The 27830-nt window shown below is 41.8% G+C and overlaps 1 protein-coding gene across 1 annotated transcript in view; it reads right to left on the minus strand.

The window, feature by feature from the left end:
- Positions 1-27830, minus strand: part of samd12 (sterile alpha motif domain containing 12) — a 59483-nt gene that overhangs the window by 12990 nt on the left and 18663 nt on the right. Inside the window, exons 2-4 of the mRNA XM_054606572.1 lie at positions 25461-25669; positions 16134-16263; positions 3642-3782 (exon numbers count right to left, since the gene is read on the minus strand). Of these exons, the coding sequence (XP_054462547.1) occupies positions 3642-3782; positions 16134-16263; positions 25461-25669 (480 nt within the window). The remainder of the gene's footprint in view (positions 1-3641; positions 3783-16133; positions 16264-25460; positions 25670-27830) is intronic.

A 27830-nucleotide genomic window follows, 5' to 3' on the forward strand; every position in this document is an offset into this window, starting at 1 on the left:
TTTTTTCTGATTGGTGTTAGGATACAGATGTTTCACATTTAAAGCCTTCCGGCTGCTCCAATGGCGTAAAAACCAGGGAGCCTTTTAATGCGTAACATCTACAAGAAGTGTTGCGTTTAACTGACAAAAACAACTGTTGTTTTTTCATTTATTAAATCCAGCTATAATTTAAACTCCTTTTTTTAGCATTTGCAGTAAAGATAAATGTTTACACATATTTTTATATAGGTATTTCGTAGATACAGAAATGCATTTTGTCGTGCGTCAGATCTCAGAGGGAGCAGGGTTTCCTTTTCTCACCTCCTCTCTTTCCATTTTCTCCATCTTCTCACCGCCCCTCTCTGCTTTTCTTTCTCATGCTACCTTCATGACACCTACTGTCTCCCTCTCTCCCCACTCTTCTCACCACTCCTCCTCCTTTCTTTCTCTTCATCATCCCATCACCAGTCCCCCCTTATCTTCTCACTTCATCTCTCTCTCTCTCTCTCTCTCTCTCTCTCACTCTCACACTGTTAGTTTCAGCCACATTTCCCTCTAGCAACAACTCGTGGAAGTGCGCCCTGGGCCTGGACGTACTCCACCATCATTTCTCCTTCCAATTTCTCGCTCCCTGCCAAAAGCATCTCCAGGAGCGACAGCTTTGGAGACTTAAAATACTTCTGCTTCTTTTTCCTCCTTTTCTCACTGTTCCATATTTCTCACCATCACAGACATTACTTTCAGTGACACTGATATTAAATAAAAACTGTTTATATTTTTGGGAATTTATGCACATGATTCCTTGCAAGTACCTATCCTCACTTATACCAATTTGTTATTACTCCCTGTCATGATTCTTAAGAGTTTATAAATAATTAATGTGGTTCAAAATAGCATGTACATCCAATTTTTCTCAACTAAGAGACATTCTTCCTCCTCCACATCTTCTCGTTTACATTTCCACATTCCCTACTTCTACCAATATTTCAGTCTTCTCTGTCCCTCTGTCATCTCCCCCAAAGGCCCAGGTAGGCTCTATTAACAGGCTGCTTCCTGCTGAGGCCAGTGGCCTATCGCTGCTGAGGCAAGGTGGGCCGTTGCTTCCCATATCATCAATACAGAGGAAAGGAGTGAAGAAGAAGAGTGGCGAAGATGAGACAGAAAGCACAAGGAGAAAAAAGGGATAGGAGGGCTGAGAGTAGCCCTTAGCAAAGTGTCATCACTCAGCTAAACTCTCCCCTCGCCCTCTCTCCTTCTCTTTCTATTTTGCTCTTGCCAGGGGACCAAAACTGCGGCGGGGATGGAAGCGGCTTTATTATACCCCAAATGTTTTCCAAGAATATCGCAGAGTGACCAAGATGGTTAGAATTCGATTCACAGCCACTGCGGTAAAGCCCTGCTTGAGAGTCTGTGGGCAGACGGGTGCTGACGGAGGTAGTGGTAGCGTTGGTGGTGGTGGTGTGGACAGCTGCCGGTAGAGGTGAGGAAAGCGAGCAGAGAATGGAAAGAGACAGTGCCTGGCTGCTGTCATGGAACATGCTCGAGAAGGATTCATTGTGCAAAGTGAGAAGTGTGTTACGTAGACAGCAAATAAATGAGGTTAAGGTGAGAAACTGCCATGGTTTGCATAAAGGAAGGTCGATGGTGGTCCCTTGTGTAACAGACAACAAATGTGTTTTTATAATGAAATGCAAATTCTGTCGGTTATATACAACAAAGCTGAGTGTTGTTGGAGTCCATTACATGCATCTTTGGTAAATGGTCAAAAAGAGGTAAAAATGTAAATCAGTTTTTTTAGTATATTGTGTTAATATAAAGAAACATTGATTTATTCTTATTGATAGTGGTGGAAAGTAACAAAGTACCCTAAAGTAACTACATTTAATCAAGTACAACACTTAAAGCAAGATCTAGCCCAAGAAATGACCATTTTTACTTTTTACATTAATTACTTGCTGCTCTTTGCCTTTTACTCTTGAAGAAACTGGTATAGTTATATTTATATTTATATATATATATATTTATATATATATATATATACTATGATAGTATTGTATGTATGCAAGTTAAAATGCGTTTTTAATTTAATATTCCTTAGGTACCAATAGCTATTAAATACCAATACAAATCTTCATTAGCTAATGTCCTCTGTATTTATTTATTTATTGAGGTGATGGGTAACATTTACGATTTTTATTGATTACTGTCACAACTTAGATCTGTGGCTCGAGGAAGCTGGGTGAATTATGAAGACCGTCTGGGTAAATCCTTTCTGTTATTGGACAAACCTCATTAGTGCAAGAGAAGTGTTTTGAACAGTCAATCTGTAATACCTTCTAATAATGAGCTTATTTTTTCTTAAAGGGAGAGATATCACTTCCCAAGCTGTGCAGGTAAGTAAAGTCGTAGATCTTCAAGGTTCCCTGTGACATTTTTAACAGCTAGTTGCGCTTTGGATGTGCTTACACACATTTGCATGCATGTGACATGATATGTTTTCACACTGCTCCACTGATCTGCCAAGAACTGAGGAAATGAGCCACCAAATGCAAGCATGAAAAACACAGATGGATGTAAACAATGTAGGGTTCTATTAGCCTTTTTTTGTTTTTTCAAAAAACAGTTCCTAAAGAATAGACTAGAATATGTTTTGCTGAGAAACAATGAATGTAAAAAATACTTTGTTGGTTTATATTAAAAGAGAAGAAAAAACATCCACTGGCCACCTTTAAAGTGGCAGTCACATACATAATGGCTAGTTGTGTCAAGGTGTAGCTGGTGAGCTGAATGGGCTGGCTGGCCTGGCAGTGTTAGCACTTGTCAGTCACAAAAGTTCCAGCAGCTTCTCTATATTTACTCGCCTGTTCTGTTTTGCTAACAGTCATTTAGCAAACTCGCCAGCTTGTTAGCTTAGCTCGGTTGCTGATGGGATTTCATGACTGCATGACAATAGGAGGTTAAATATAAGATACAATAGCTCGTTTTATTTTTGGCCTCCGGCTCTTAGAGTTCAGCACTGGCAATATTGTTTCCTATTGGTTAACGGTGAAAATATGCTTGTCAAAGTGTATCAAAGTTGCACTCTGCGGGCTAATTTTCCCAGACCGATCCCTTGATTCCACTGGAATCAATTGATTTCACTTTGAGATTTCAGTGTTCTAAACCCTGGTTTGTCAAGGCCTTAAAGCTGCACAAGGTATTTAGAATGGCTCTAAATGACAGAAAGACATAACTACAGACTTCAACACTAAGAAGTCAGAATATACGATGACGGCTCTGTGATCACTTTACGCCAAAAGATACCAAAAGGAGAAAAGCTGTGCTTGACTCTTGGAGTTGCATAATCATTTCTGATTCATCACTTCCTGTGTGCTTTAAAACATGCAGTGATCGCCATGACTACAGATGGCATGCACATAAATGCTGCACAGTAAATTATTTGAATATTTATCAGAATGTGAGAAGTCGGTGTCCTTGTGAACAATCTTTACCCGGGAGAGATACAGATACAGTATGTGCTCTGAAACCCTGTGGTGTTTTGAAGCTTGTGTGAGCAAATTAGTATGCTGAAAGAGACAAATAATAGTATAGTGAAATGCGTAGTGTGTTCTATATATTTCATGGTGGACTGAGGGTGAAAAAACAGGTGTTGAAAAGTCTACCTTGTGTGAGAAGTTGAAGGGTCCTGACTTCCTCCCGGACGCGAAGCTGCAGGACCTGCTGGAGGATGTGTTGCCTCTGGGCTTCCTGCATGATGCCCATTCTTTCCAGCTTTCTGTCCGTCAATCTCATCAGAGCCCGCCCTAAGCAGAGAGATAAAAACGAACCAGGCTGAGGGTGAGGAAGAGCGGGAAGCCAGTGGGAATTCAATATGCACAGCTTGAGACACTCTAAAAGGCCACAGATAAAGCATTTATGTCAGTGGAGGAACAGGGCGAGGAAACACACACAAACAAAAGTCGGTGGGAAGATTACAGCACATAAATTGTGCTTTGAATGTTGATAAGAGGGTTTTTTCAAGTTTGCAAAATGTGACAGATTTTTTTTTTGGAAGAACCTTTGCCTATTGTGCGAATGTCAATTAGTATTAAGCCCAGCGCAACTCAATGTGAAGCACATTCTTTTAAAACGCAGTTTTACATAAACATCAGCACTGTATGTTCCTTGAGCAATAATCCCTCACAGCTTCTTCCTTAATTGCAAATCCTTGTATACAATCCATAATTTAATCATCCAATCAGTGTCGATGAGGGGGATTTGGGCTGCTGGTAAAAAACGCGAGTCGAGTGTGGCGGAATTATTAACGCTTGTTACGACTGCCTTTGTAACGTGTGGGGTGCTAAGCAGACAGACAGGGTTATAATTCAGGGTAATTACTGCGTGTTAGCTTGGACTTCGACAGCCACCTTTGCTCCGTTGCCCTGGCGACTCCCTGGGCGAGAAACAGGCTCTGATTGGTTGACAGCCGAGGGGGAAAGATCAGTCCTGATAGGCTCATGGAAGTTAGTCAGTCGTATTATTCTCCATCATTCTCTCTCTCCTCTTAACATCCTCTGAACACCGCTGATGCAAGATATGCACTTTTAAATTGGCGTTCGTGCTCTTATTCAGTGCCCCTTTTTTTACACAACAGAACTACAACAGAATAAAAAGGCAGACTTTACCATTTCCCGACTTGTTTGGGCGATCTATTGTAGATCGTTGGCGCATGCCGAGCCTCACACTACCACTTTGCTATCACAGCACAGAAGGGAGTAGTTGGGAGAGCTAAGTACCCTTAAGTGTTAGCGGTATAACTTGGACTGCGTTAGGCCAATTTTCTCCCGCCTTAACAAAAGCAGCTCTTCGCTCGCCAACATGGCCAGACGGTTAAGATGCTCCGCCGCAAAATGGCGCCGAGAGTGCCCATTACATAAACACTGGGGAACAAAGTAGAATCATAAAGGCCCCGAATTGAGAGGAGGATATTAAATGGGGAGATGGGAATAAAAAGATTAGTGAGGTGGAAAGAGGGCTGATGAATCGAAGGCGGGGTGGAGGGCGGAAAGTTGAGCAGAAAGGGGAAACTTGCCGATTGACAGCAGAAAAAAACGACGTGCACATGCTGTTATGAGTCTATAAATATTGACCAACCGTCACTGGGAGCCTCGTTCTGTAACCAAAGATAGATCGGCATGGCAACAGAGGTTCACTTTTTCTCAGCTTCAGTCATATCGTTCTTAAATAACAGCAGATAAAAGAGATAAAACACAGCTCTTGGACCAGGAGAATAAGAGTTGGTTCACACAGCATCTTTGCTAATCTTTGAATTATAGAAGAAAAAGGCCAAGAAGCTTGGGATTGTTTGTCGATGCATTCACATGTAGAAATGGAAAGAAGTCCTGCAGACCGAAATATAATTGCAACATCAACAGTTTTCTTTCGACTGCACATATAATGAAGTTGACAGAATACTGAGATAACAACAACCCACTGTCATTACACCAAATAAGCTAATATTTCCTGTTTTACATCTTATATGGGCTAAGCATGAGTAGAAGTACAATCATATATTTTATATCAGCCTTTTGTTTGGCACAAAGTCATTCACAGACCAAGAAAGGTTTGTAACACTACATAGGCTAGTGACATTGTTGTGTCAAATAGACTGTATCAAATGTATAACTCCATATTAGACCTCTTTAAAGACCCACTAAAATTAAAGAAATGAAAAACCCAGCTGTGTGTTGCCAACTCTTCTCCAATGTAAGTAGCAAGCAGCACTAACTCCAAAAGACGCTAAATCTAGCAAAAACATCACAAAGTCGTAGCACTGACAGCGGGCTTCCCTCCAAAGTCATTCCCCCAAAATTATCATATTAAAGTAAACAATGAACATTGCTACTGTTAGTACTCAGAGCTGTTACGCAAGCGGTTAGCATTGGAAGATTGCAGCTACACGCCTGCCAAATGAAATGATTCCTTGGGTTTATTACAGTCCTGCGCCACAGATACAAGATTATTTTCTTTATTTTTGGTCAGCAGTTGATTTATTGATTGCTGTCAGTATTTAGAGGGAATTACAACAAAAACAAACAAGGTTTCTAAAATTAAAAACCTACTCTGGCTTTATGTTGGTTTTTTATGGGCCCTTAAAGAGATCCCAGTCTTCCTGGACCTAAACAGAACATGAGGATTAATGAAAACTTCCTGTTATGATTTAGAATTGGTCAATAAAAGCATTTAGCAGGAAGGTTTCACTCACTATATAAGTTTTTCTGTAGAGGCCTTAATACATCAGGCCTGATGAGGTACAGCTGATGACTGGAATATAAGAAGCTCGACAATGACTATGAGCAAACTGCCAGTTCTGGTCGGTGGTTGCCAACACGCCGCTCCTTGCACTTGGCGAGGCAGTTTCAGCAGGGTGGAACAGCTTCTGTGAGGAGTCCAAGCCTTTACTCTCTCGCTCTGCAGTTCTGAGCCATTGGCTTCAACAATCCCATCAAGCCTCAGCCGGGAATTTTTCAAACCACAATTAATACACCGAGCAGTGTTGCATGGCCATGAGGAGAGGCGGAGGAGGAGGAGGAGGAGGAGGGATAAGGAAATTGGTCAAGGGGAAATAAATGAGGCAAGAGAGGGAGAGATATTTGAAGAAAAGTTGGAAGTGATAGAAAAATGGCGAACAAGCTGGTAAAGGCATCAAAAATGACAAAATGATGATGTCATCTTTCTTCATGAGGAATTCTACAAGTTTACAGCAAAATGGCAGAGATATCCTCTCTAACATCTGGCAGATCCTCACACTTTTTCCAATGCTATGCATGTTTAAGGCAAATCTATCATAATTGGGAAAATAAAATGTTTTCATCCTCCAGTTCTGGCAAGTGAAGCCAATGTGGAAGTGTCTTAAAACTTCTCTTTACTGACCAGCAGGGGAGACTCCTCCGGTTGCAAAATGAAGACCGAATGTATGGAAGTCTATGAGAAAAGGACCCTACTACTCACTTCATTTTTTTACCTCAGTGAGCCTTGTAAACATGAGTTTATGGTCTCAATCGCTAGTTTCAAGTCTTCTTCCATACAGCTTGATGTTCATTAAGTAAACTATGGTCCAGTTTAGAGTAAAATAGACCATAGACTAAAGCGGAGTATGCTTTGAGGCGGGCTTACTGTGATTGACAGGTTGCTGCCGCCACCAGAGCCGTATCCGCCGTTACTACGTCAATCCTCCATAACGGCAGTCCACAAACCAATGGGTGACGTCACGATGACTATGTCCACTTCTTATATAAAGTCTAAATGTAATCATCAACAATATCCAATGAGCAGGATCACATATTTCTCTTGCACCTATCATTAAAGTGTCTGCCTCTGACAGCAGTACACCTATAGAAATATTTGAGACCCATCTTGGACCCAACTGATTTTATTCAACAAAACAGAAAACAAAAGTTAACCAACAACTTTCAGGGTTGACAAGTCTCTTGTATTTTTATATTTCGTTATTGGGTAATATGGGAAAACTATGCGCTTGTGTCAGAAAGTAGCAGGTGTAAATGTAAATCATCTTAAACCTGTTTAATTTCCATGTTTAATTTGCCTCCATAAGGACAAAGCTTTTCCAAATGTGGCACAAACATATTTTTTAACGTATCTTATTCCACCAGTTTTGGGCTTTTTAAACATGTGATTTAGCCTGTTAACAGCTGTGAATGCAACACCCCCCCCCCCTTTAAAATTTGTTATTGATTGCCATTTGTACTCCAATTTGCCCCATGGGGACATCAAAGCTTTACTCTAATCTACTGTACTCCACTCATTAATTTGGCACCAGTAACTCATAATACAATATGGTATTTCATTGCTGCTGAAATTACATTTGTGCATGTTTTTTTTCTACAACAGAAAAGGTACTGTCAAGGTGTATTAGGAAAATATGTTTCCATCAGCCTAAAGGCACTCTTAAATTGTGGTTAACACTTTGGTGTGGAAAACAAAAGTAACATACATTCCCGTCTATCTGCTTTCTGCACATGCCACAATATTGTAGCCCCACTCCTTCTTTTTCTCAAGCCCTCCCAGCTTCCCTCTTCCTGACTGTCACTTACCTATTCAGGTAGCATCTAGACTAGCACACTTTTCTGCTTCTGCTGGAACGAGCTAAATAATTACTTCCCCTCTTTCTATAAGGGGGCCGGTGGTTCCAAACTCCCAGGATGATGAGCTCCTACTGCTGCTTTCACTGGAAGGCCTCTCCTCCACCTGCTTCACTGATTCACATCCAATAATCTGTATTTTATGAGATAATAGTTATATTGTAACTACACTAAAACATGCATGATCGGTCATATTGTTCTGAATGTATGTTCACAGCCAAGCCAAATATGGGCACACATGTATACACACATGCTTTTTAAATGGAAGCACACTGATGTACACACACACACACACACACACACACACACACACACACACACACACACACACACACACACACACACACACACACACACACACACACACACACACACACACACACACACACACACACACACTGTCCCTGGGAGTTAGATTAATGAGTGGTGGGTGAGCAGCAGTGTTGGGCTGAAGCAGATTAATCCACAGCTATAGCCTGGCACAGTCAACCACGGCTTTGATGAATGGGAGCTTAAAGTGCATCTGTACAAACACACACACACACTCACATATACACAGACACATCGGATATAAAAGCATGTGCGAGCTGGGGGATATTTGCCACTGATCGCACCTACACAAACAGACACTGATGCTGCACTTCATTTCGCACACAGAGCTAAAATGCCATGCTAATTATGGCGGCGTGCGGGGCGGCCGCGGGCCAGGGACGGGGAGCACAAAGACAGCAAATGAACCCTCCTCTCCCTCTACCTTCACAATCACACTCCTCAGCCCCGGCGTGCTCTGGCAGCTGAGCTTGACGCCTGTGAAACGGCGCAAGAATGTGTTCTCCTCAGGTAAATCTTCCACACCAGTCACACTTATTTCTCAAATCTCCCGCGCAGCTGTGCACCCATATGTGTGTCCTCTGGAGGGGGGTGAATGTCGGTCTATGATAGCTGCAATCTGTCGAACTGCACTCCGACACCTGCACTGCACTCTGTCAAACTTTCGGATTCAACAAGCGGACGACATCAAAACATGCGAGACCGGGGAGGTTTCTTTGCTGACATTCGCCGCGATATCGCGGAGCAGCTTGCGGCCCTTGAAGTAAATGGTGACTGATTGTCTCGTTGGCTTGTATCCCTACGGCTAAAAAAAAGGGCTACTGCAGCCACTAAGCACCTGTGATCTGATGCTAATGCTTGTCCCTGACTGCGGGAGAGGAGGCCAGTTATGAGCCGAGAGAGATAGAGAGAGAGAGAGAGCGGGGTTCAGTGGAAGTAATGAAACTAGTCCAGCCAGCCGGAGAGATACACAAACAGACGCCCACGCCGTGGATAATAAGCTGCCTCAGTCCTCCACTTGTCACAGCAGCGGTAGCCTCATGCTGATTCCACCACTACTGATCTATTTCAGTTCGCGGATCATTACGCCGCACCTCTGTTGGTTAGCCGCGGCTAACAACCTGCAGACAGCCGGGACTCCATAACGCCATGGCGTCGGTACAGATAACTGAAATCATTGTAGGGCTTACTGTGGAGCTAACTAGCTGTCCTGAGTTAGACAGACTGCCCTGGATTTCCCTGGTCATTAGTGAACGACTGCTGGCTGTGATTCCAGAGCTCCAACGTCCTGTCACATGTGAAGGAAATCACAACGTATTAATGTGCACGCAGACTTTCGGACGACTAGAGTCGTGATTTGGAGCAACCTGCCGTGATCCTCTCATGCCAGTGCTCACTGTCGGCTGACACATCCCATAACATGGCACTCACTGAGCGAAATGTGGCTGGGAGATGATGCAATATCTTCTTTCATCAGCTTTCAGCATGTAGATTCAGAGGCCGGTAGCTCCCATGAACTTTGCTCCAATCTTCGTTTTAATTTGTCACGTTTATCACTGGAGAGTGTATGATATATGAAATACACTTATCAACTTTGGAGGAGGAGGCAAGAAGGGTATTGGATAAAATGCGATGGCTCTTGAGACGATCACAGCACGCGGCATCTTACAAACACCACCAATCAGCCTGATCAGCCGGACCAAACGCCACCGGAAGCAGAGTCGACCGCCCCCCAGGAGGAGATCAGAGCTAGCAACTGGCTAATGTCCGGCCGCAGGAAAATAAGATGGCTGAAACAAGTCCCAGCAACTGGGGCCAGTGATTGTTGAGCCGACATCTTCACAGAGTTATGGCTCCATTGATGTATCCCAAATCAAAGCTGCACTTGGCAGGCTACAATGATGAAGCTTGGTGTTCAAACATAATCAGAGTTGATGGACAATGTTTCCCTGTTGTTCGACGCCCAGAGAGTTGTTTTAGCTGCTGTTGGTTACATTCCTGCTGATGCAAATTCACTGTTCTCATGTAGCAAATGGGGCTACAGCTCCATTTTGTTGTGCGACCCTGTGTTGCACAACAACAATAAATTATCCTTGAATTCCTGAATCATATCATGTTGTCGTTGATAACTCCTTGATTGATGGGTTTCTCTACTGCGCTTTTACTTCCCTTTATTGAAACTGGGGCATCTCATTACTAACAGCACTGTAACTGCATTTCTGGTCTGTTATCCGCATCTCGCTTCAGTGAAACTAAAGAGTGTCTACTGTATAATGAGCCTAACTACACTTTGTTTATGTAACTGCTCTGCTGCTTGTCATTCACAGTCCTCCGAAGATTCATTTCCAAGCTCTCCATATGGAAAAGCAAGGGCGACATTTTCAAAACACGCAATTGGCAGAGCCGTAATTAATTTTATATTACACATTGCTATATAATCACCTCGCCAATGGCATCGTTAAGCGCAATTCATTCCGTCTGCGGATCAAATCGTCCCCCGAACAGCTCATCAGCAGCGAGCTCTTCAAATTTCCCTTTTGGAAATTACACAAAACAATGGGCACCAGTGGAGCTGTTCTGTGGCTCTCAGGTTGATATGCAGCCACGTTAGTCCGTCCGACTCGTTTACTACGCGCCCCTACCTCCATTACACAGCAGCGCTTTTATGACAGCGGTCTGCGGCGCCCGGCAGAATTCATCGTCTCATCCCTCAGGTGCTGTTTAGGCCTGTGTTGCTGAGTGTCCTCGCCTCCAGTTCTTGAAATAAACAGCGTTTGTCACCTTTTTATCCTTTTTCTGCGACACATCAAATACACATTTTGTACCCAGCGTGAGACCTTTTTTTAAGTGGACGAGGGAGATCGCGGTTGCGGCTGCATGGACTGCCACTGCTTTCAAAGTCGAGGGATGATGGATTCACCAAACAGAAGGGGGTTGAACGTGGAGCTTTAGAAGAACTGAAGTGGTCGAGTGTGAGCTGCTGGATACAGGCCGCTCTTCATTAAACTGCTAATATTACAGGCTATTAATTATTTAGAGCAAGGCCTTATGACACCATACGTCAAGGGGGTTATTACGAGGCTGCTTGAGTGTTCCTGTGCGAGGAAAAACAGTCTCATCGATGGATGGTTGAAGTGGTATTCCCAATTCACACTGCACTGCTGTCTCTGTTTTTATCAAAGCCGCAGAAATACCACAGTATGTTTTGTGTCTCTTTCAGTCTGGGTGTCTTGTTCTTACAGTATCTCTGTCCAGGCAGCCGTCGTCTCAATCTATCCACGGCTGTTGGATATTTATTGATATTATTTCATCCTAGAATATCTAAAGTTGTTTATTGGCAATCATGCACACTGAATAACAAATAGGCAATGTCATTTTCAATAATAAGTAGACTTCGTTATTGCCAAGAACCAGAGATTTAAATGCGAGCGCCGACACATTTTATTTACTAATTTACAAATAACTCAAAGGTTTGTAAAGCCCCTGCAGCCAGCCTCCACAGCTGCATCCAATTCTGCATTTGAATGCCTTAAAGGAGACTCTGAATTCCCTCAATGTGATGTAATGATCCTCACTTGACAGAAAGTATAACTTAACGGTGACTCGCCCTCTTCCGTCCCTTTGATTACTTATGTCATCACACCTCTCGTGCCGATTACATCCAAGGTATCGCAAATTGTGTGTTTAACTAATTCTTCATGCCAAGCTACTCTCCCACCCAAAAGAGCTCCGGCCTTGTAATTACAACGGATTAGGGACTAATATCTAATTATTCCTTAATATGCTTTAATGCCTTTTTAATGGCAGCTCTGGTGCTGAAGTTGAATGTTGCCGCCGTCTCCGTTGGGGGTGGGAGGTGAGGACTGGGGGGAGGGAGTGGGTTTCCTTGGCAGTGCGTGCTGGAGGGAGGATGGGAAACATTGATTTATTTATTTTTTTGGCTGAGGTTACAGGAGCCCAGCAGGGAGGCAGCTGCTGCATACTGAAGTCGTTAGGCGTCGAAACGTTACGCCGGGCCTGAGACGTGGCAAAATGAATATCCCTCGCCGCTGTTTTCGTGTCGAAAGGAGGGCGGACGTAAACGCCTGCTTGAATCATGATCTGGAATTGAGAGCGTTTATTGATTTAGGTACTCTATGAAGGAATGGCAATGTTGCCAAGACAAGTGAGATCCGAGTGGCGCTGGAAGCTGAAAAGAGTATTCCAGTATTTAGTCGACGGATTAATTGGAAAAAACAGCTGAGAGACGTTCTGGATTGGAGAACCCAATGTTCTGCAAACCAAAAATATTCCAGCCCGTCGATGCAAACACATACACACACACACACACACACACACTTCATTTTCGAGGGTCGCAGCTATTGTATGTCAAGCACACTGAACAAGTAGATATGCTCAGACGCACGGCTGCGCGCCCTTATAAATGTATTCACACTCACTGTTTGTTTCTTTACGCATGATTGTTTTCCACAACAATATTGCATTCATCATTTGTTTCCCTCTTGTTTATTCTAATAGTGTGCAGGAACAGAAGAAGAAAAAAAAACAATCTGCATAATTTTTCAAAGATTGATTGGGATGCAAATTGCCTCGTGAGCCCAATCGGTGTGGCCTGGCCTGTTTTAATTGGGTTCTGTTAATTAATGCTCGATGTGAAGACAAACTGAATTACTTGCAGGTTTTTGCGCATGTCATTATCTCCTAATTGTGCCAGTAGGAAAATCATGCATGTGTGCGTGTGTGGGTGTGTACTGTATGTGCATGCCTGTTTGGTTAACCCTTACTTCTCTTGTATGATCCTGTAAAGATCATTACACCTTAATAACAAACACAGATCATTAAGTTACCAGCCATTAACCGGCTAAGTTCTAATGTGTTAATCACTGAAAGACTAATACGAGAAAATATTGTTTGTTACAGACTGAAACTGAATGCATTAGGCTTGTCAGGAACACTGAGGCACTTAATCTTAAAGTTAAGATTAATTTTCCTTAATTAGATGTGGCCCTCTTGAGAGATTCTCTACCAACTGAATGACTGGATGATTGCACTTGACATGATTTCTCTTTTATGCGACAAACACTGCACGGGTGAGATAAGGAGTGTTTTTGAGCGCTAGACTTTGGAAGCACTTGTTGTGTTAGTGCCTTGTATTTCATCTGAATCATTACTGTGAATAATTCATTTTGCACGAGACTCAAATAAGTAGAAAAAAAATGCAGCGGTGCTTCAACTGCATCTTGAACTTTAAATAAAAGAACATTTTCCAAAATACTTCAGCTTGACGATGGATTTAAAGACAGCAGATCAGCGAGAAAAACGCATCAAAGGGTAAAAAGAGTCATCATGGCCGCCGAACGATGTGAGTCGAGGAGGTTCTCGGAAGCCACAGATAAACATGTTAATGTGATCAGTCATGCTCCGAGGGGCAGAGCGCACGGCAATTAACGGTCGTCTGTTGATATGCGGACCGTAGTGTCGTTGGAGCCGAGGTGACCTTGAGGAGCCTCGTTAGCGGGGAGTGATTGACGTGGCGACTGTTGTCAGCAGTGACGCCGACAGCGAGAGGGCGTGGTCGGACAGACGGGTAGGCCGGGTGGCAGGGCTGCAGGTGGCAGACAGTGGGTGTAGAGAGCACACCTGGTATGTTATGGATGAGACCTGGTTTCATCGACATGAAGACATGATAAATAGTTCTGAGGCAGAGAATACTGCATCATGTTTTCACTGCAAATTTGGTAATAAATTTAGATTATTATATGTTCTAGAGAAATTATAATGTTTGGACTATTAAATTTGGGGGCTAAAGAAATACTATTGGTCCATTGATCCCAAATCTGAATGCCTTACTGCTCTTCTATGAGTTTTGATTTTCCTGTAATGCCAGTACTAACACAACTGGAAAATGACGTGCTTACTTTGTTTCAGTTTATTTAACAGTACCTAAATTTCACTCTTGCAGAAGTTCTTCTTTTTTTTCAGTGGCATCTCTCCAATTCTTGGGGCAAGCACACGGCACAACAGTTGCCCTTATATAGTGTTTAGAGGGCGTTACCTATGCTAATGATACTCAATAAGCCAAACGCCTCAAATAATGATCACGTAGGAATCATCACTCAGCACACCTGAGTTGGAGCCGATAAGGGTGGTTGAGGATGTTTCGTGCATCTGGAGTTGACTTCTCTTCTCTTGAGATTTAAGAGAATGTTGCTGCATGGGAATCAATGTCACTATATACAGCGGGTAAAATAAGTATTGAACACGTCACCATTTTTCTCAGTAAATATATTTCTAAGGGTGCTATTGACATGAAATTTTCACCAGATGTCGGTAACAACCCAAGTAATCCATACATACAAAAACACAAAACAAATAAGTTCAGAAATTAAGTTATGTGTAATAAAATGGAATGAAAGGGAAAAAGTATTGAACACGCTTACTGAAATTTATTTAATTCTTCGTACAAAAGCCTTTGTTGGTAATGACAGCTTCAAGACGCCTCCTGTATGGAGAAACTAGTTGCATGCATTGCTCAGGTGTGATTTTCTTCCACACAAACACTCCGTGGGCCTCTTCTATGAACTCTGATCTTTAGTTCTTTCCATAGATGTTCTATTGGATTCAAGTCAGGTGATTGGCTGGGCCATTCTAGCAGCTTTATTTTCTTTCTCTGAAACCAATTGAGAGTTTCCTTGGCTGTGTGTTTGGGATCATTGTCTTGCTGAAATGTCCACCCTCGTTTCATCTTCATCATCCTGGTAGATGGCAGCAGATTTTTATCAAGAATGTTTCGGTACATTTTTCCATTCATCCTTCCTTCAATTATATAAAGTTTGCCAGTGCCGTATGCTGAAAAACAGCCCCACACCATGATGTTCCCACCTCCAAACTTCACTGTTGGTATGGTGTTTTTGGGGTGATGTGCAGTGCCATTTGGTGTGTATTATGGCATCCAAAGAGTTCAATTTTGGTCTCATCTGACTAGACTATATTCTCCCAGTATTTCACAGGATTGTCTAAATGTTGTGCAGCAAACTTTAACGAGCTTCAACATGCTTGCGTCTTGCGTGGTGAGCGTGCATACAGGCCACGGCGGTTGAGTGCATTACTTATTGTTTTGTACAGTATGTTTTGCAACAATAAGGTTGCGAAGGTCTTGAGAGAGCTCTTTGCTTTTACCCATCATGAGATGTTTCTTGTGTGACACCTTGGTAATGAGACACTTTTTTATAGGCCATCAGTTGGGACTGAACCAGCTGATATTAATTTACACTGACAAGGGGCAGGATTGCTTTCTAATTACTGATAGATTTCAGCTGGTGTCTTGGCTTTCCATGCCTTTTTGCACCTCCCTTTCTTCACGTGTTCCCGCTAGTCATGTTGCAGTTTAAATCCATGTCCGTCAAAAATGTAATGTTCATAAATCGTATTTTGTGAAGTTGGCCACCAAATTCTTATCAGTTTAACCTTGAGTCCAGGAGGAAATATGTGCCAAATTTGAAGAAATTCCCTCTAGTTGTTCGTTTACAAGAATGCACCAGACAGACGGACAACCCAAAAATCATGATAGCTCCAGCCATGGCGGTTGCTGGCATGTTGGAATAAAAAACAAAGAATAAATGAACGGTGGATGACCATCTTCCATGACAGACACTGTAACGGTCTACAAGTGTAAAATAGTACCTGTGATGTCGTGCTGTTTGAAAGAGTCACTGTAGATCTGGTGCTGATTGGGACAGTGTTTCTTCAGCCACTTGCAGACGTCCTGTTGGGTCCACAGGGCCACCGGCTTGGACAGCTTCACATATCCTGGCTGAAACAAACAAGGAAATTTACATTTAGCAACATTTCATAATCAGTTATACCACTAGACGTGTACTGAAGAAGTTGTGTCTCATCTTTCATAAGCTTTCTGAACTGTGGCTCCACTGATCTTGTTTAGAGATCCCTTATGTATGCACATGCATTATTAAAGCCTGGGGGCTTTTCGTTCGGAGCATGAGTTGACAGGACTGCAGTAACCGTCTAATAAAATGCAGTTGCCTGTTGTTGTTTTTCCACCGACAGGTCAGAGTGCAGTCGAGTGACACCTTCCGCCTCACTGATTTTGTCATATTATATTTACTGGCTGCTGTGTGACATTTTCCCACCTCCAGGATCAATAAAGTATCCATCTTTTTAAAGTACAAGTGCAGCGAAATGTTGAAATGCCCTTTCATCCGCATGCTAAATGACCTCTTTCACAGTCATTGGCAATTGCGCAACCTATTATTTACTGTAGTTTGGTTTATTTTTTCCCCCATCCATATTCTACAAAGACCCACGCTACTCTGCCTCTGATTGGCCAGTGCTTCTTCAGAGGATTTGTTAAGTTTATTGTTGATGAACAACATAGGTGAAAGGTCGCTAGGGTTAATGATTTCAACTCAGACCTGGATGTTTTCATAAGGATGGCAGCCTTGTATAATAATCTCATATATAATAACAATGTCCTGATTATGGGTATGTTTCGTAAAAATGTAAAAGATTCTACAGTCAGTCGAGAGTTAATACCAGTATGAATCTTGTCTGCCCAGCATTAAAGTACCCATTACAAATAAATGTTTTTGTTGACATTCTCTCCTACTAGCATTGTAGCCCTAAGGCCTGACAAACGTGTTGAATTATTTTTTCTTTGCCAGAAATAAGTCTGAATGTTTTGCAACCTGTGTTATTTATAGCAGTTTTAATTGACAGATTGCTTGCTACCTTTAACAGCTCATTACCGCCAACATGCCATTTTTTTTAATCAACTAGTAAAAACAACACAACTTAAAAACATCATGAAAAAGCTAGAATCAGAGGTATTTAGAGTTTTTGACTTAAACAAGGAATCAATTAAAGATGAGGGAAAACTAGCATAACCGCCTCACGGTTGTAAGCCTCCATCAACCTGTCAAGTTGCAGTCTACATCCATATCTGTCCAAAATCAATTCATCAATTCATCATTTTATTCTTGTAGACATTTGTATGAAATTGGCATAATTAGCATATCAATTCTTGAACTCAAAAACATTGTGCATCCAGGCACAAAAATAAAATAACAACATAAAATACTACAAAATGCACGTATCTGTATCGCACTACTCTTGTTGCAACATTGTAGTCAGAATACTTGGACAGCGGGCAGCTCAGCAGCCTGCCAGAGGATTGCTCTTGAAAGTGCTGGCGATGCTTTCGGATTTTGATCGAGGGGGCTACTAAAAATTACAAACAGAGAGAGGTGATTAAAATTTCACATCCACTCCCCTCCACTTCAGCCTGCTCTCTAGGCTGCCGTGTGGTGTGGCATAACAATGGAAGCCCTTCTCTTCTCCGCCCGGAAGAGAGCGGAATAACAGGTACTGGCAGCGTATCCTCTGCTTTACCTGCCCCCCACCCCCCCCTCCCCAATCTCTCATCTTTCCCCCGTATTCGATCTCGCTCGGTCCCTGTCAGATCTATCACACTGTCTTTCGCACTTCCTCTCCCCACATACTGGAGGCTCTCATCTTTCCCATATCCCTCCCTCTCTTTCTCTCACCTGTTTCTTATTATATGGCACCACCTCACTCTCTCCTTCTCTCTGGCTCTCCACAGCTCCTTCCCACTCACTCACTATATCTAGCGTCCCAGAGAGAAAAAAGGGAAAATTCGGGCGAGATGTACATGCTGGTTTTCGGCTGGTTTTGACAGTCAAAGCGTGCAGGTAGGCGAGGCCGCCGGCCACTCTTCACATGATTGCTCGGTAGCCCGCATGGTTGGGTTAATCCGGGGGGGGGGGGATGGCATCGCAGGAAGAGAACCACATTAACCATTAAACACATCTCAACATAATGCTCATTAACCCTGACTAGGTGCCTGGGGCTACAGGAGAGGGGGGAGGGGGGGGGGACAAACGAATAGAGTAAGAGTAAGAGAGGAGTGTGTATGAGAGGAAAGGGGAGTTTGGGAGAGTAGTGGGTAAGTAGCTGGGGGAAAAAAGGAAGAGAGGATGCTAGGAGTGTGGAGGACGCCTAGACTGACAGATGAGGGCAGAGAGTAGAGAGAAAAAAAAAAAGCTACTGCACTGGAATGTAGCACGCCAGAATTTGACACAGGAGGCTCTCTCAATTTTTCCATGAATCCATTTGTGAGTCAATGGCCGTCTGTGTTTTACATTCTGCACTGATTTAGCCCGTGGCGTGGTGTTCCCGGAGTCAGGGCCACAATAGGTGAGCCGGTGCCTTTCCTGCCTGCCAGCTAGCCAGCCGGTCGGCCAGCAGAGCCAAAAGGGTTGAGAGAAAACAGCAGAGGGATGAAAACATGAGTACAATCCCGCTCAAAGAGCTGCGTTCAAGAGACTCCGGGCCAATTAGAGATTTGAGTGACAGCGCAGGGGTGAGAGAAGAAGCCTGCTTTATTTCTAAGTGGGATACGTCTGAGGAACTGGCACACACACACAAACACACACACACACACACACACACACACACACACACACACACACACACACACACACACACACACACACACACACACATATAAATATATATCCACATGTGCAGCCCAGGCAAAGAAAGCATCCAATCACCACGTGTGCCAACGTGCATGTAGCGCATTGCTGTCCTTGGCTTTAATTGATAACTGAAAGCCCAGTGCAGCTACCAGTATTCTTCATCGTTACCTTAGCAACAGAGCAAGGACAACCTCAGAAATTAAAAAGACGAGGAATAAAGCCTTAGGGAGTTGGGGGGGGGGGGGGCACAACCCAAACGTGAAAAAAAAAAAAAAAAAAAAAAAAAAGTCTGGAATAAACATCCACACAGCGGAGAACTATTACTAACATAATGAAGCATGTAATCACGCTAACACTGATAAGCATTTAAAGATCCAATATGAATGCACTCCGCTAAATTAATCAAGAGGCAATCACATGGCCCCTTTGTGGAGGCAGTGCAGGAATACAAAAGGGGGGAGCTGGGGATTTAAAGCGCTCCAGCGACAAAAACGTCATGTGACTGCCGGAGTGAGTTTGGCAGCTGTGTTGAAAACAGTTGTTGAATGCAAGTTGTTAAGGAGAGCTGCTACAACCCCTCCCCATCATTTTGTCTCCAAGATTCCTGGGCTGATTGCCGGGTCAAATGGCTGCACACTCAATTAAAAGTCTTAACTACAGCGGCAATTAGCACATAATTGCACTGTATTTCGTATTAAACCGGCCAGAAAGACCTTATATTGTCACACAGCTTTCATAATTATGTTTACTTCCCCAGAAATAACCACAACTGAACCCCCGACCCTGGATTATTTCCTCGGACAAAAGAAGAGGGCGTATCATTTATTGAACAAGTGCGTACAAGGGCAAACAAAAAAACAATCAATTCCTCTTTGACAGCACAAAAACTGCTGCTGTTTATGGGAACCATTACAGCTGTCATTAGCAGAAATATTGTTTGTTGGGGATGAAACACACGGCTGTGTTCAAGACAATGCAGTCCCAATCGGAAATACATGAGATGTCAGAGTGTGAAGTATATCTGGAAAAGATTGTTCTTTTTCTACATATAAAGCTCCATTTATTGAAATGTAACGCTTCTTTTATGAGGCATGTTGGACCCTGTTTGATAACAGTTTGTGAACTAGATATTTTGAACATTGCTGTTAAGACATTTCTTTTCAAAGAGAAGAGAGGTGAGCATGATGAGATTAAGTATTAAGTAAAAGATAAGTAAATCTGACTTTTTTCTTTTAGATGTCTCATCTTATTTCCATAATTTAATAGAAATAAACAGGGACAATTCAGCTCAATTTTCATTAAAAGTGAGAACTTCTTTTCTCACTTTAGTTAAAGATAATTTCCCTGATGAAAACACTGGATAAATACAGTGTTACTACGTAGTTACAACCATTCCTAATAATACATTTTATTCTAAAGCCTTTGTTAAATACAAGCTGGGAGCGGAGAATGTTTCCAGACTTGTGAATCGCTATAAAAATGCAGGGGAATAGGAATTTCTTCTACTGATACAGAGATAAAACAATCTAAAAATACACACAAACTGTTTGCCATTCTCCTTTAATATGGTTTTGTTGTTATTGTATTATTGTGTGATGATGTTAGTCCCCATAGTAACCATTTCACATAGTGAGACCATGTTTTTGTACTTGACATCACTCTATAAAATGACCTTTTTGTAACCTCTAGGATAATAATTGAAAATGTACTATCTCAAATGTTTTTGAAACCAAATCACAGCATTTATATGTTTCTATGGTGTCTTATTTTTGATAATTTTTAGAAAATTTCTCAAGTGGTAATTTCTTTTACATTTAGCACAATATTTGTATTACAAATGGTTTCAACCGTAGAATTTATGCAGCAACTTATGAGACATAATAAAGCATGGGAATGGACATCAAATACTTCCATCATAATGATCCAAGCTCTTTAACACTCTAAACTTTCATTATTTGCATGGGCGCCTAACCAAAACACCATATCTATGACAGATGTATGACCATTGTTTTTATCTTTTATATACAATGTAGTTATTAGCAGATAAGGACTAGTGTTTTACTATAATTATAACTTCTCCTCTGAAAACATATTCTACATTACGGTTATTGTGTCATTGGAAATCCAGTTATAAATGGAAGCTTAACTATGCTAAAACATCATGTCTGATTCATACATTCTACTCTCTCTTGTCAGTATGTAAATCCATTTCATATAAATTCTGACTCTGCTTACATTACTCCATTTATTTAAAAAAAATAATAATTAAGAATACCATGGAAACCTCAAGGCTGCATTCGACTGTTATAACACTGTTATATACTGCCCTCTAGTGTTCCAGCTGGACACTGCAACCGCTCTTTGAGTGTCACTGTCAGAGGAGGAGGAGGAGGAAGGCCACTGCCATTAGTGTCATGTTGACTGAGTGAACGGCTGTTTGAGACACGGAGCCCAGGGTCGTCTGGCCCTATCTCCACTATGCAGCTAATTAACAGCTCTGGCATGCTCTCTCTCTCTCTCTCTCTTTCTCTCTCTCTCTCTTCTTCACTCTCTTCCCTGCCTAGCTCCGTTCCTCTCGGCCAGAGCTGGCAGGAGATGAAAATTCCCCGTATTAATTAATCCGTTACATACAGGAATGGGTGATGGAGATGAGTTGCGTTCATTTGTGTGTGTGTGTGTGTGTGTGTGTGTGTGTGTGTGTGTGTGTGTGTGTGTGTGTGTGTGTGTGTGTGTGTGTGTGTGTGTGTGTGTGTTTGTGTGTTTGTGTGTGTCCAGAGAGCTGTGGATGGCTGACGGAGAATAACACGCTGTGCTGGTTACATTAATAGGCCTTCGTCAAGAGGCCCACTGTTTGCAAACTTTACTTAGCACCTCAGAGAAAGCGGCCCCTTCGCTGTCCCTCGACCTTGGGATTCGGCAGGGTCCATAAAGCACTGCAGGGCGTGTTAACACCAAACAAGATATATTCACCTTGGGCTTGATATTGATTACGACTGAGATGAGATGATTTGCTACGGATGTTACAGCCGTCCACTGAGTCTAAACAGCTGTTTTTATGCCTCGCGTTTGAGTCTACGGCTGAACCTTGGCTCCATTAAAAACCCAGACAAGGGCAGAATTCAGCTTTGATCCAATATTTGAAAACGAACACTGCTGATGTGAACTGAAATGACCTATACAGAGTGTGCTTTTCAACGGGTACGTAATGAGGTCTAGATTTGTTATGCAATATTCATAATCATTCAGAGCCAATTGATGTGTCATGGGTACTTATGCTCTACATGAAAACCAGAAGAATGGGCAGTAATGTCTTTGATTTTCCAATAACAACACTATCATCAGCATATATTTTGACATTAGAGTACCTTCTCTTAGTCAACAGTCCTGACAAGATGTTGAGTTTCCCATCAGTAAGCCGAGGAAATTTTCTTTTTGGGTATCAAACCATAATGCTTCTTTAGTCTTTGCTGATATCAAACGTGTTCTATATTTGTTTGTTTGATCAGATAGGCCACTCTGGTTCTACGTCATATACTTCTAGTTCTGGTGAAGAGGTCGAAACTCAAGCAATACGACGTATCTCTCCTCATACGACGGAGTTTTACGGGCACTGTATTATATATAAGAGAAAATATTTAAGGATTTGGGAAAGTTATAGTTTTCAGAGCAAAAAACTATGAGAAAATGTGGTTATTCTCTGAGATTAAAGTGGCAAATGTATGAGACAGGACTCACAGATATGCGAGATTATAAATCGAGACAGTGGTAGGAAGTGGGTAAGGGTTCGTTGCCCCCCCTCCTAATTTACACCACTGTCCCTATTTGGCCCTGTGGATGGTGAGATCCCATGGCAAGATGTTTTCTAATTTACATTACAATCGTTGCTAGAGTTCTGCCATCTTTAATTCCTGATTCAAAACAAGAATTAGCCTTTTTTTACTTACTTCTATTTATATTTATTCATATTATACTTAGTATTTATACTTCTATTTATACCTGATATTTTCATATTTTCTTGCTCCTATTGAGCTTAGTAGCGGACACAGAATCTTGTTGTGCATGTACAATGACAATAGTTCCTGATTAGAAACAACATTTTCGCAATCTTAGACTGTAGTTTACTTTCACTATTTTGTAAAAAAAAAGTTGACTTTTCTCAAAGTAAGGTATCAAACTCAGGTATTATATTTGCGCTAGGATCGATACTCAGCCCTTGTAACATCTGTATGACTGCTGGTACTTTACAGAAATTAGCTCATATGTTCCTATGTTAGTTACAATTGTTGTATATGCCAGAATTTTGTTTGATATTTAAATCCCTGTAGTTTGATACTTTTTATATCTTGAGCACCTTGGTTTATTCAGGTCGCAAAAACGTTGTCCACTTTTGAGCGAGCCAATCAAATGTGGAGGACATGATGAAGATCTCATATCACACACGGTATTCCCTTTCAATTGGATATACATGACGTTACTGAGACTGTAAACACTTTCACTGTTGTTTCACTGTGATTATAACTGTAAACAGTAAAGTTAATAAGTCCAATACTGCAAGCCTCCTCATCCTTGCTCTTAATCAAGCTCAACGTATTAATAAATACTACGTGGGCCTTAGCTGTGTTGCATGATAGAATAGATTGCCGTTCAATGTAATTATAGCCTTTCTGTACTTGATCTTTTGAATTTCCCCCCAAAGAGAAAAACTCATACTTATTAACTGCAATCCAGAGACACAACACAGAGACTGAAAGCGCAGTCAGTTAACTCATTTCAGCTAATGCAGTACTTCCCCTCCAGGTCTCTAATGCAATTCAGCTTTAAACGGAGAGATGCCGTGATATGAAATTACATGATGATACCTGCAAAAAAAACAGAAAGCGCAGATGGTGCGTTAAAGAAACCGACACAGGATCGCCACATATTAACTTACAGGAACAGCACAATACAGAGAATCTCCAAGTGTTTGTGTGCGTGTGTGCGTGTGTGTGTGTGTGTGTGTGTGTGTGTGTGTGTGTGTGTGTGTGTGTGTGTGTGTGTGTGTGTTGTATTTGTTTGTTTGCACTAATTGAACTGAGGCCTGGCTGTCTGTCTGGTGTTTACACAGAGGACTATGTCTGACTCAAAGTTCTTACACTTGCTTTGATTGACAGCTGATTATCACAGATTTCACACAGAGGAAAGAGGATGTAAGAGTGTGTGTGTGTGTGTGTGTGTGTGTGTGTGTGTGTGTGTGTGTGTGTGTGTGTGTGTGTGTGTGTGTGTGTGTGTGTCAGTCCCGTCTCCTCCCACTGTCCCAACCACACGATCTATTTCTAGAGAGGAAGTAAGGAATTAATTCTGCATTGCTGATGATGGATCCTTTGATCTTTTTTATCAGAAAAACAGCAGGAGAGCTGAAACAACAGCTTCCCTTTTCCTTTCTCATTCCATGTTAAATAAACTGTCTTTACTGAAGAGGTACATGTGGGGGAACAAAGGGTACCATTATTAAGTGGGTGGTTGATTTGTTTTATGTGAGGCAAGCCGGATGTTTTTGACTGTAATCTGACAACAACAGTGTTTAGAACTAAATGCTAATGTCAGCATCGCATCTGTTTCCTCAACAAAAAGCCAATGGGATTTATACATTGGGTTTTGGATTATTGCAGAATATAAGCTCTATGGTAAACAAAAGTTTATGACACTTACATGTCTTTTTCAGCGAGATAACTTTCACAAATGACCACCATTTTTTATTATTTTGGAAGAATAAATACAATTGGGAAGTTTAGGCTATTCTGTAACTTACAGTGGTAAATGACTGCTTCAGTGACAATGCATCGGCAACAAGTGACTGTTTCTGTTGTCTAACTCAAACAGTTGTAAGAAAAGTAATGAGATTATTTCCTTAAGTAAAAGTACCAATACAACAATGTAGAAATACAAGTTAATGTCCTGCATTCACAATTGAAATAGTAGCACAAAAGTCTTCTATCTGTGATCTAACTTATCACCTAACAAAAGTATAAGTACTTATAATGCAGAACAACCCGCCTCAGAATAAAATGTTATACAAATTGATTATACCTCTGGATGCATTAATGTTTCAGCTGGTAAGGTTGGAGCAAAGGTAAACTACTTTATACCCTGCTGCGGTACTTAATCTGTAATAATACATCATAATGTATTTATTGATTATATTTTGTATTAATAATCTAATTGGGAAAGTAACTGGTAACTAATACTGCAGAGGGACACTGAAACCAGAATAATTTGGAAGATGCTTTAATAAAAACTTGTTTACACATCATCGCCTTAGACAGCGATTTCCTTAAACTGAAGTGCTGATTTTTATTGGCAATTATCTAGAGTAGAGCAGTCTGCACTTGGAATCTAAAGACCATAAATCATTTCTAATGAGTGTGGACTGCACTGGCATGAAGCTGATGTCCACGCTCTCTGGATTAAAACCATCAGTTTTTCCTGCGTTCGGTGCTTTCAGACCAACTCTTACCCGTGACAGCTCAGACTCGGAGACGGAGCGGTGTGGCGGCGGGCGGCGCTGGTACATGGGCGGGCTGACGTCCTGGTAGCTCGGGCTGTCATCGTCCAGCAGCACGGTCCCGGCGTCCACCGACTCCTCATCTTCCTCCAGCTGTGACGTCATGTCCTCCGGACACATCTGGTGGTCGATGCCATTCTGGCTCAGGTTGCAGTGAACAGCTGTGTGGGCAAGAAGGTCAATTAAATGACAGAATGAGCGGTGGATAAGGGTAGAAAAGCACACTCAAGTTTATTTTCAGATAGTATACTTAATTAACACTTACTACCATTTATGTATCTAGAAGTATTGTACTAAAATTGTTAAACTCAAATGTTAACTGTAGAAATGCTGACATTTTTTAATAATGTCAGTACTCCCAGCCTCCAAAATAGCACCATGAAGTGCTTAAAACCTTCATTTAAAAAATATTTCTTAATAAAGATGATTTATGAGTAAATGCTGCAAGGTCTACTAATGATATACATCCATCTGTGAGCATGTGGAATCACACCAGGTTGAATGCTATACTGCTAAAAGTCCACTAGATGGCAGCAGATAATAGAGGATGGGTCGCCATTGAATCTGAGTCTAAATACTACAATAATACCAGTGTGTTGTACAGTTGTCTACTAGAACTCAATGTATCTGACCATCAAATGACACCAGCAATAATAATAAAAAGATAAAACTCATTTTTCAGTATAAACACATACCATGTAAGGTGTTGAAAAAATTCACAAATAAAAAATAAATACACTTTGTTTGTTAGATTGCAATTTTCAACCAGTCACACTACACAAGGGAGAAGTTTTGCAGCCATCGTAACCCATAATTGATACCTGAGCAACACAACAAACGGGTTTCATCTTCAGCCAGAAAGAAGCATCTATTTGGGGAAAGAGATTCCTACCGTGTGTTTTGTAGAATTCAGAAAAATTGCAGCAGTAAAGCAAAAACAACAACTGGGCCTTAAGGAGAGATCAACAGTTTTACAGCTTTAAATCCTTGTAAAACGCTAACTTGTTGCAACAAATTGGCAGTTAAGTTGAAATCTTATGCGGGAAACTTGAAAATAGAGATTGAAATCCACTGAAACAATTCCCATCTAAATAGGAGTGATTATTTTTAAGTGGAGTCTCTATTCTATAGACCTGAGATGAAGGAGATGAAGGACAATAGTCTCACATCAGCAGAAGGCTTATATCCCTTCTCACAAACTTGTATCACAATACTTTGCCATTTCCTCCATGAGGTGATTATTTTTAGTTTGTTTCTTCATGTGAAGCGTCAGACTCAGGCTCTATTTTAGTCTCATCAGACACTGATGCCAGCTCAGAAGCGACAGCGAGCAGTGGGTTGTGAGGTGTCACTGAAATAGGACGTTTGTCATCCTGCAATCTGCCCACTTGTTCTAGAAAACATAGGCGGCTCTATTTATGTGGAGCCAAAGACTGTTTTCATCACACCTGAAAGCTGCCGCGGCTGCTTCTGCTGCAGCTGGGGATTAAAGGTCGTTTTTCAAAAGGACGCGCATTCTGACTGGTCTCAAGAGAGCGAGAATAAACTTGAAAATACAGTGCAAGATCTGCAGGAGAACCACTAACGCATACACGGAGCAAGACACACTGACAGACATTAATGGTCTGTAACGACGCACGAAAGTGAGGTTGGAGGCAAACGCTATTACAGGCAGTGACTTGTATAAATGCTTACAATAAATTAATGTTTCAATGTCCCCGATGGACAAATTTGTGTTTGCTGGGAAGAAAAAATAAAGATGACGGCCATGTATTGGCCAAACAATAATTTCAGTCTGTTTGCTGGGACGCCCAGCAAGCATCGGAAAACAGCCAATTAGGCCGACTTCTGTCAGGCCACTGTCAGCCAGCAATTACAACTCTGACACAGCTCAGAAAGATTGGAACAAGAGGACAACAACAACAACGTCTGTGCTGTCTTCCCATATAACGGGAGCAGGAGGGTGTAAACCGCCGTAGGTGGTATCGTCCTCCTCCTCCTCCTCCTCCTCGTCCTCCGATGACATGCCGCACATCTCGGAAACAAAAGAAGGAACTGATGATTCAGTGAACGAATGCGCCCCAAGGCAAAGCAAAACCTCTCAGACAAAGGTCCTCCCTCAGGACCTAAAATCACACAGTCCTCTCAGGTGTTGAAAATGTTCCCACTGTGCTCTGAAACCCGCACAGGTTTCTGGTCGATTGTTTGAATTCTAGCTGTTGGACTGTGAAAAAAACACAAATACAACGGTGGACATTTACTTAAATACAGTACTTAAATACAATGTTAAGGTACTTGTACTTAACTGTAGTATTTCCTAAA

The sequence above is a fragment of the Anoplopoma fimbria genome, chromosome 10, assembly GCF_027596085.1.
Source record: "Anoplopoma fimbria isolate UVic2021 breed Golden Eagle Sablefish chromosome 10, Afim_UVic_2022, whole genome shotgun sequence".
NCBI lineage: Eukaryota > Metazoa > Chordata > Actinopteri > Perciformes > Anoplopomatidae > Anoplopoma > Anoplopoma fimbria.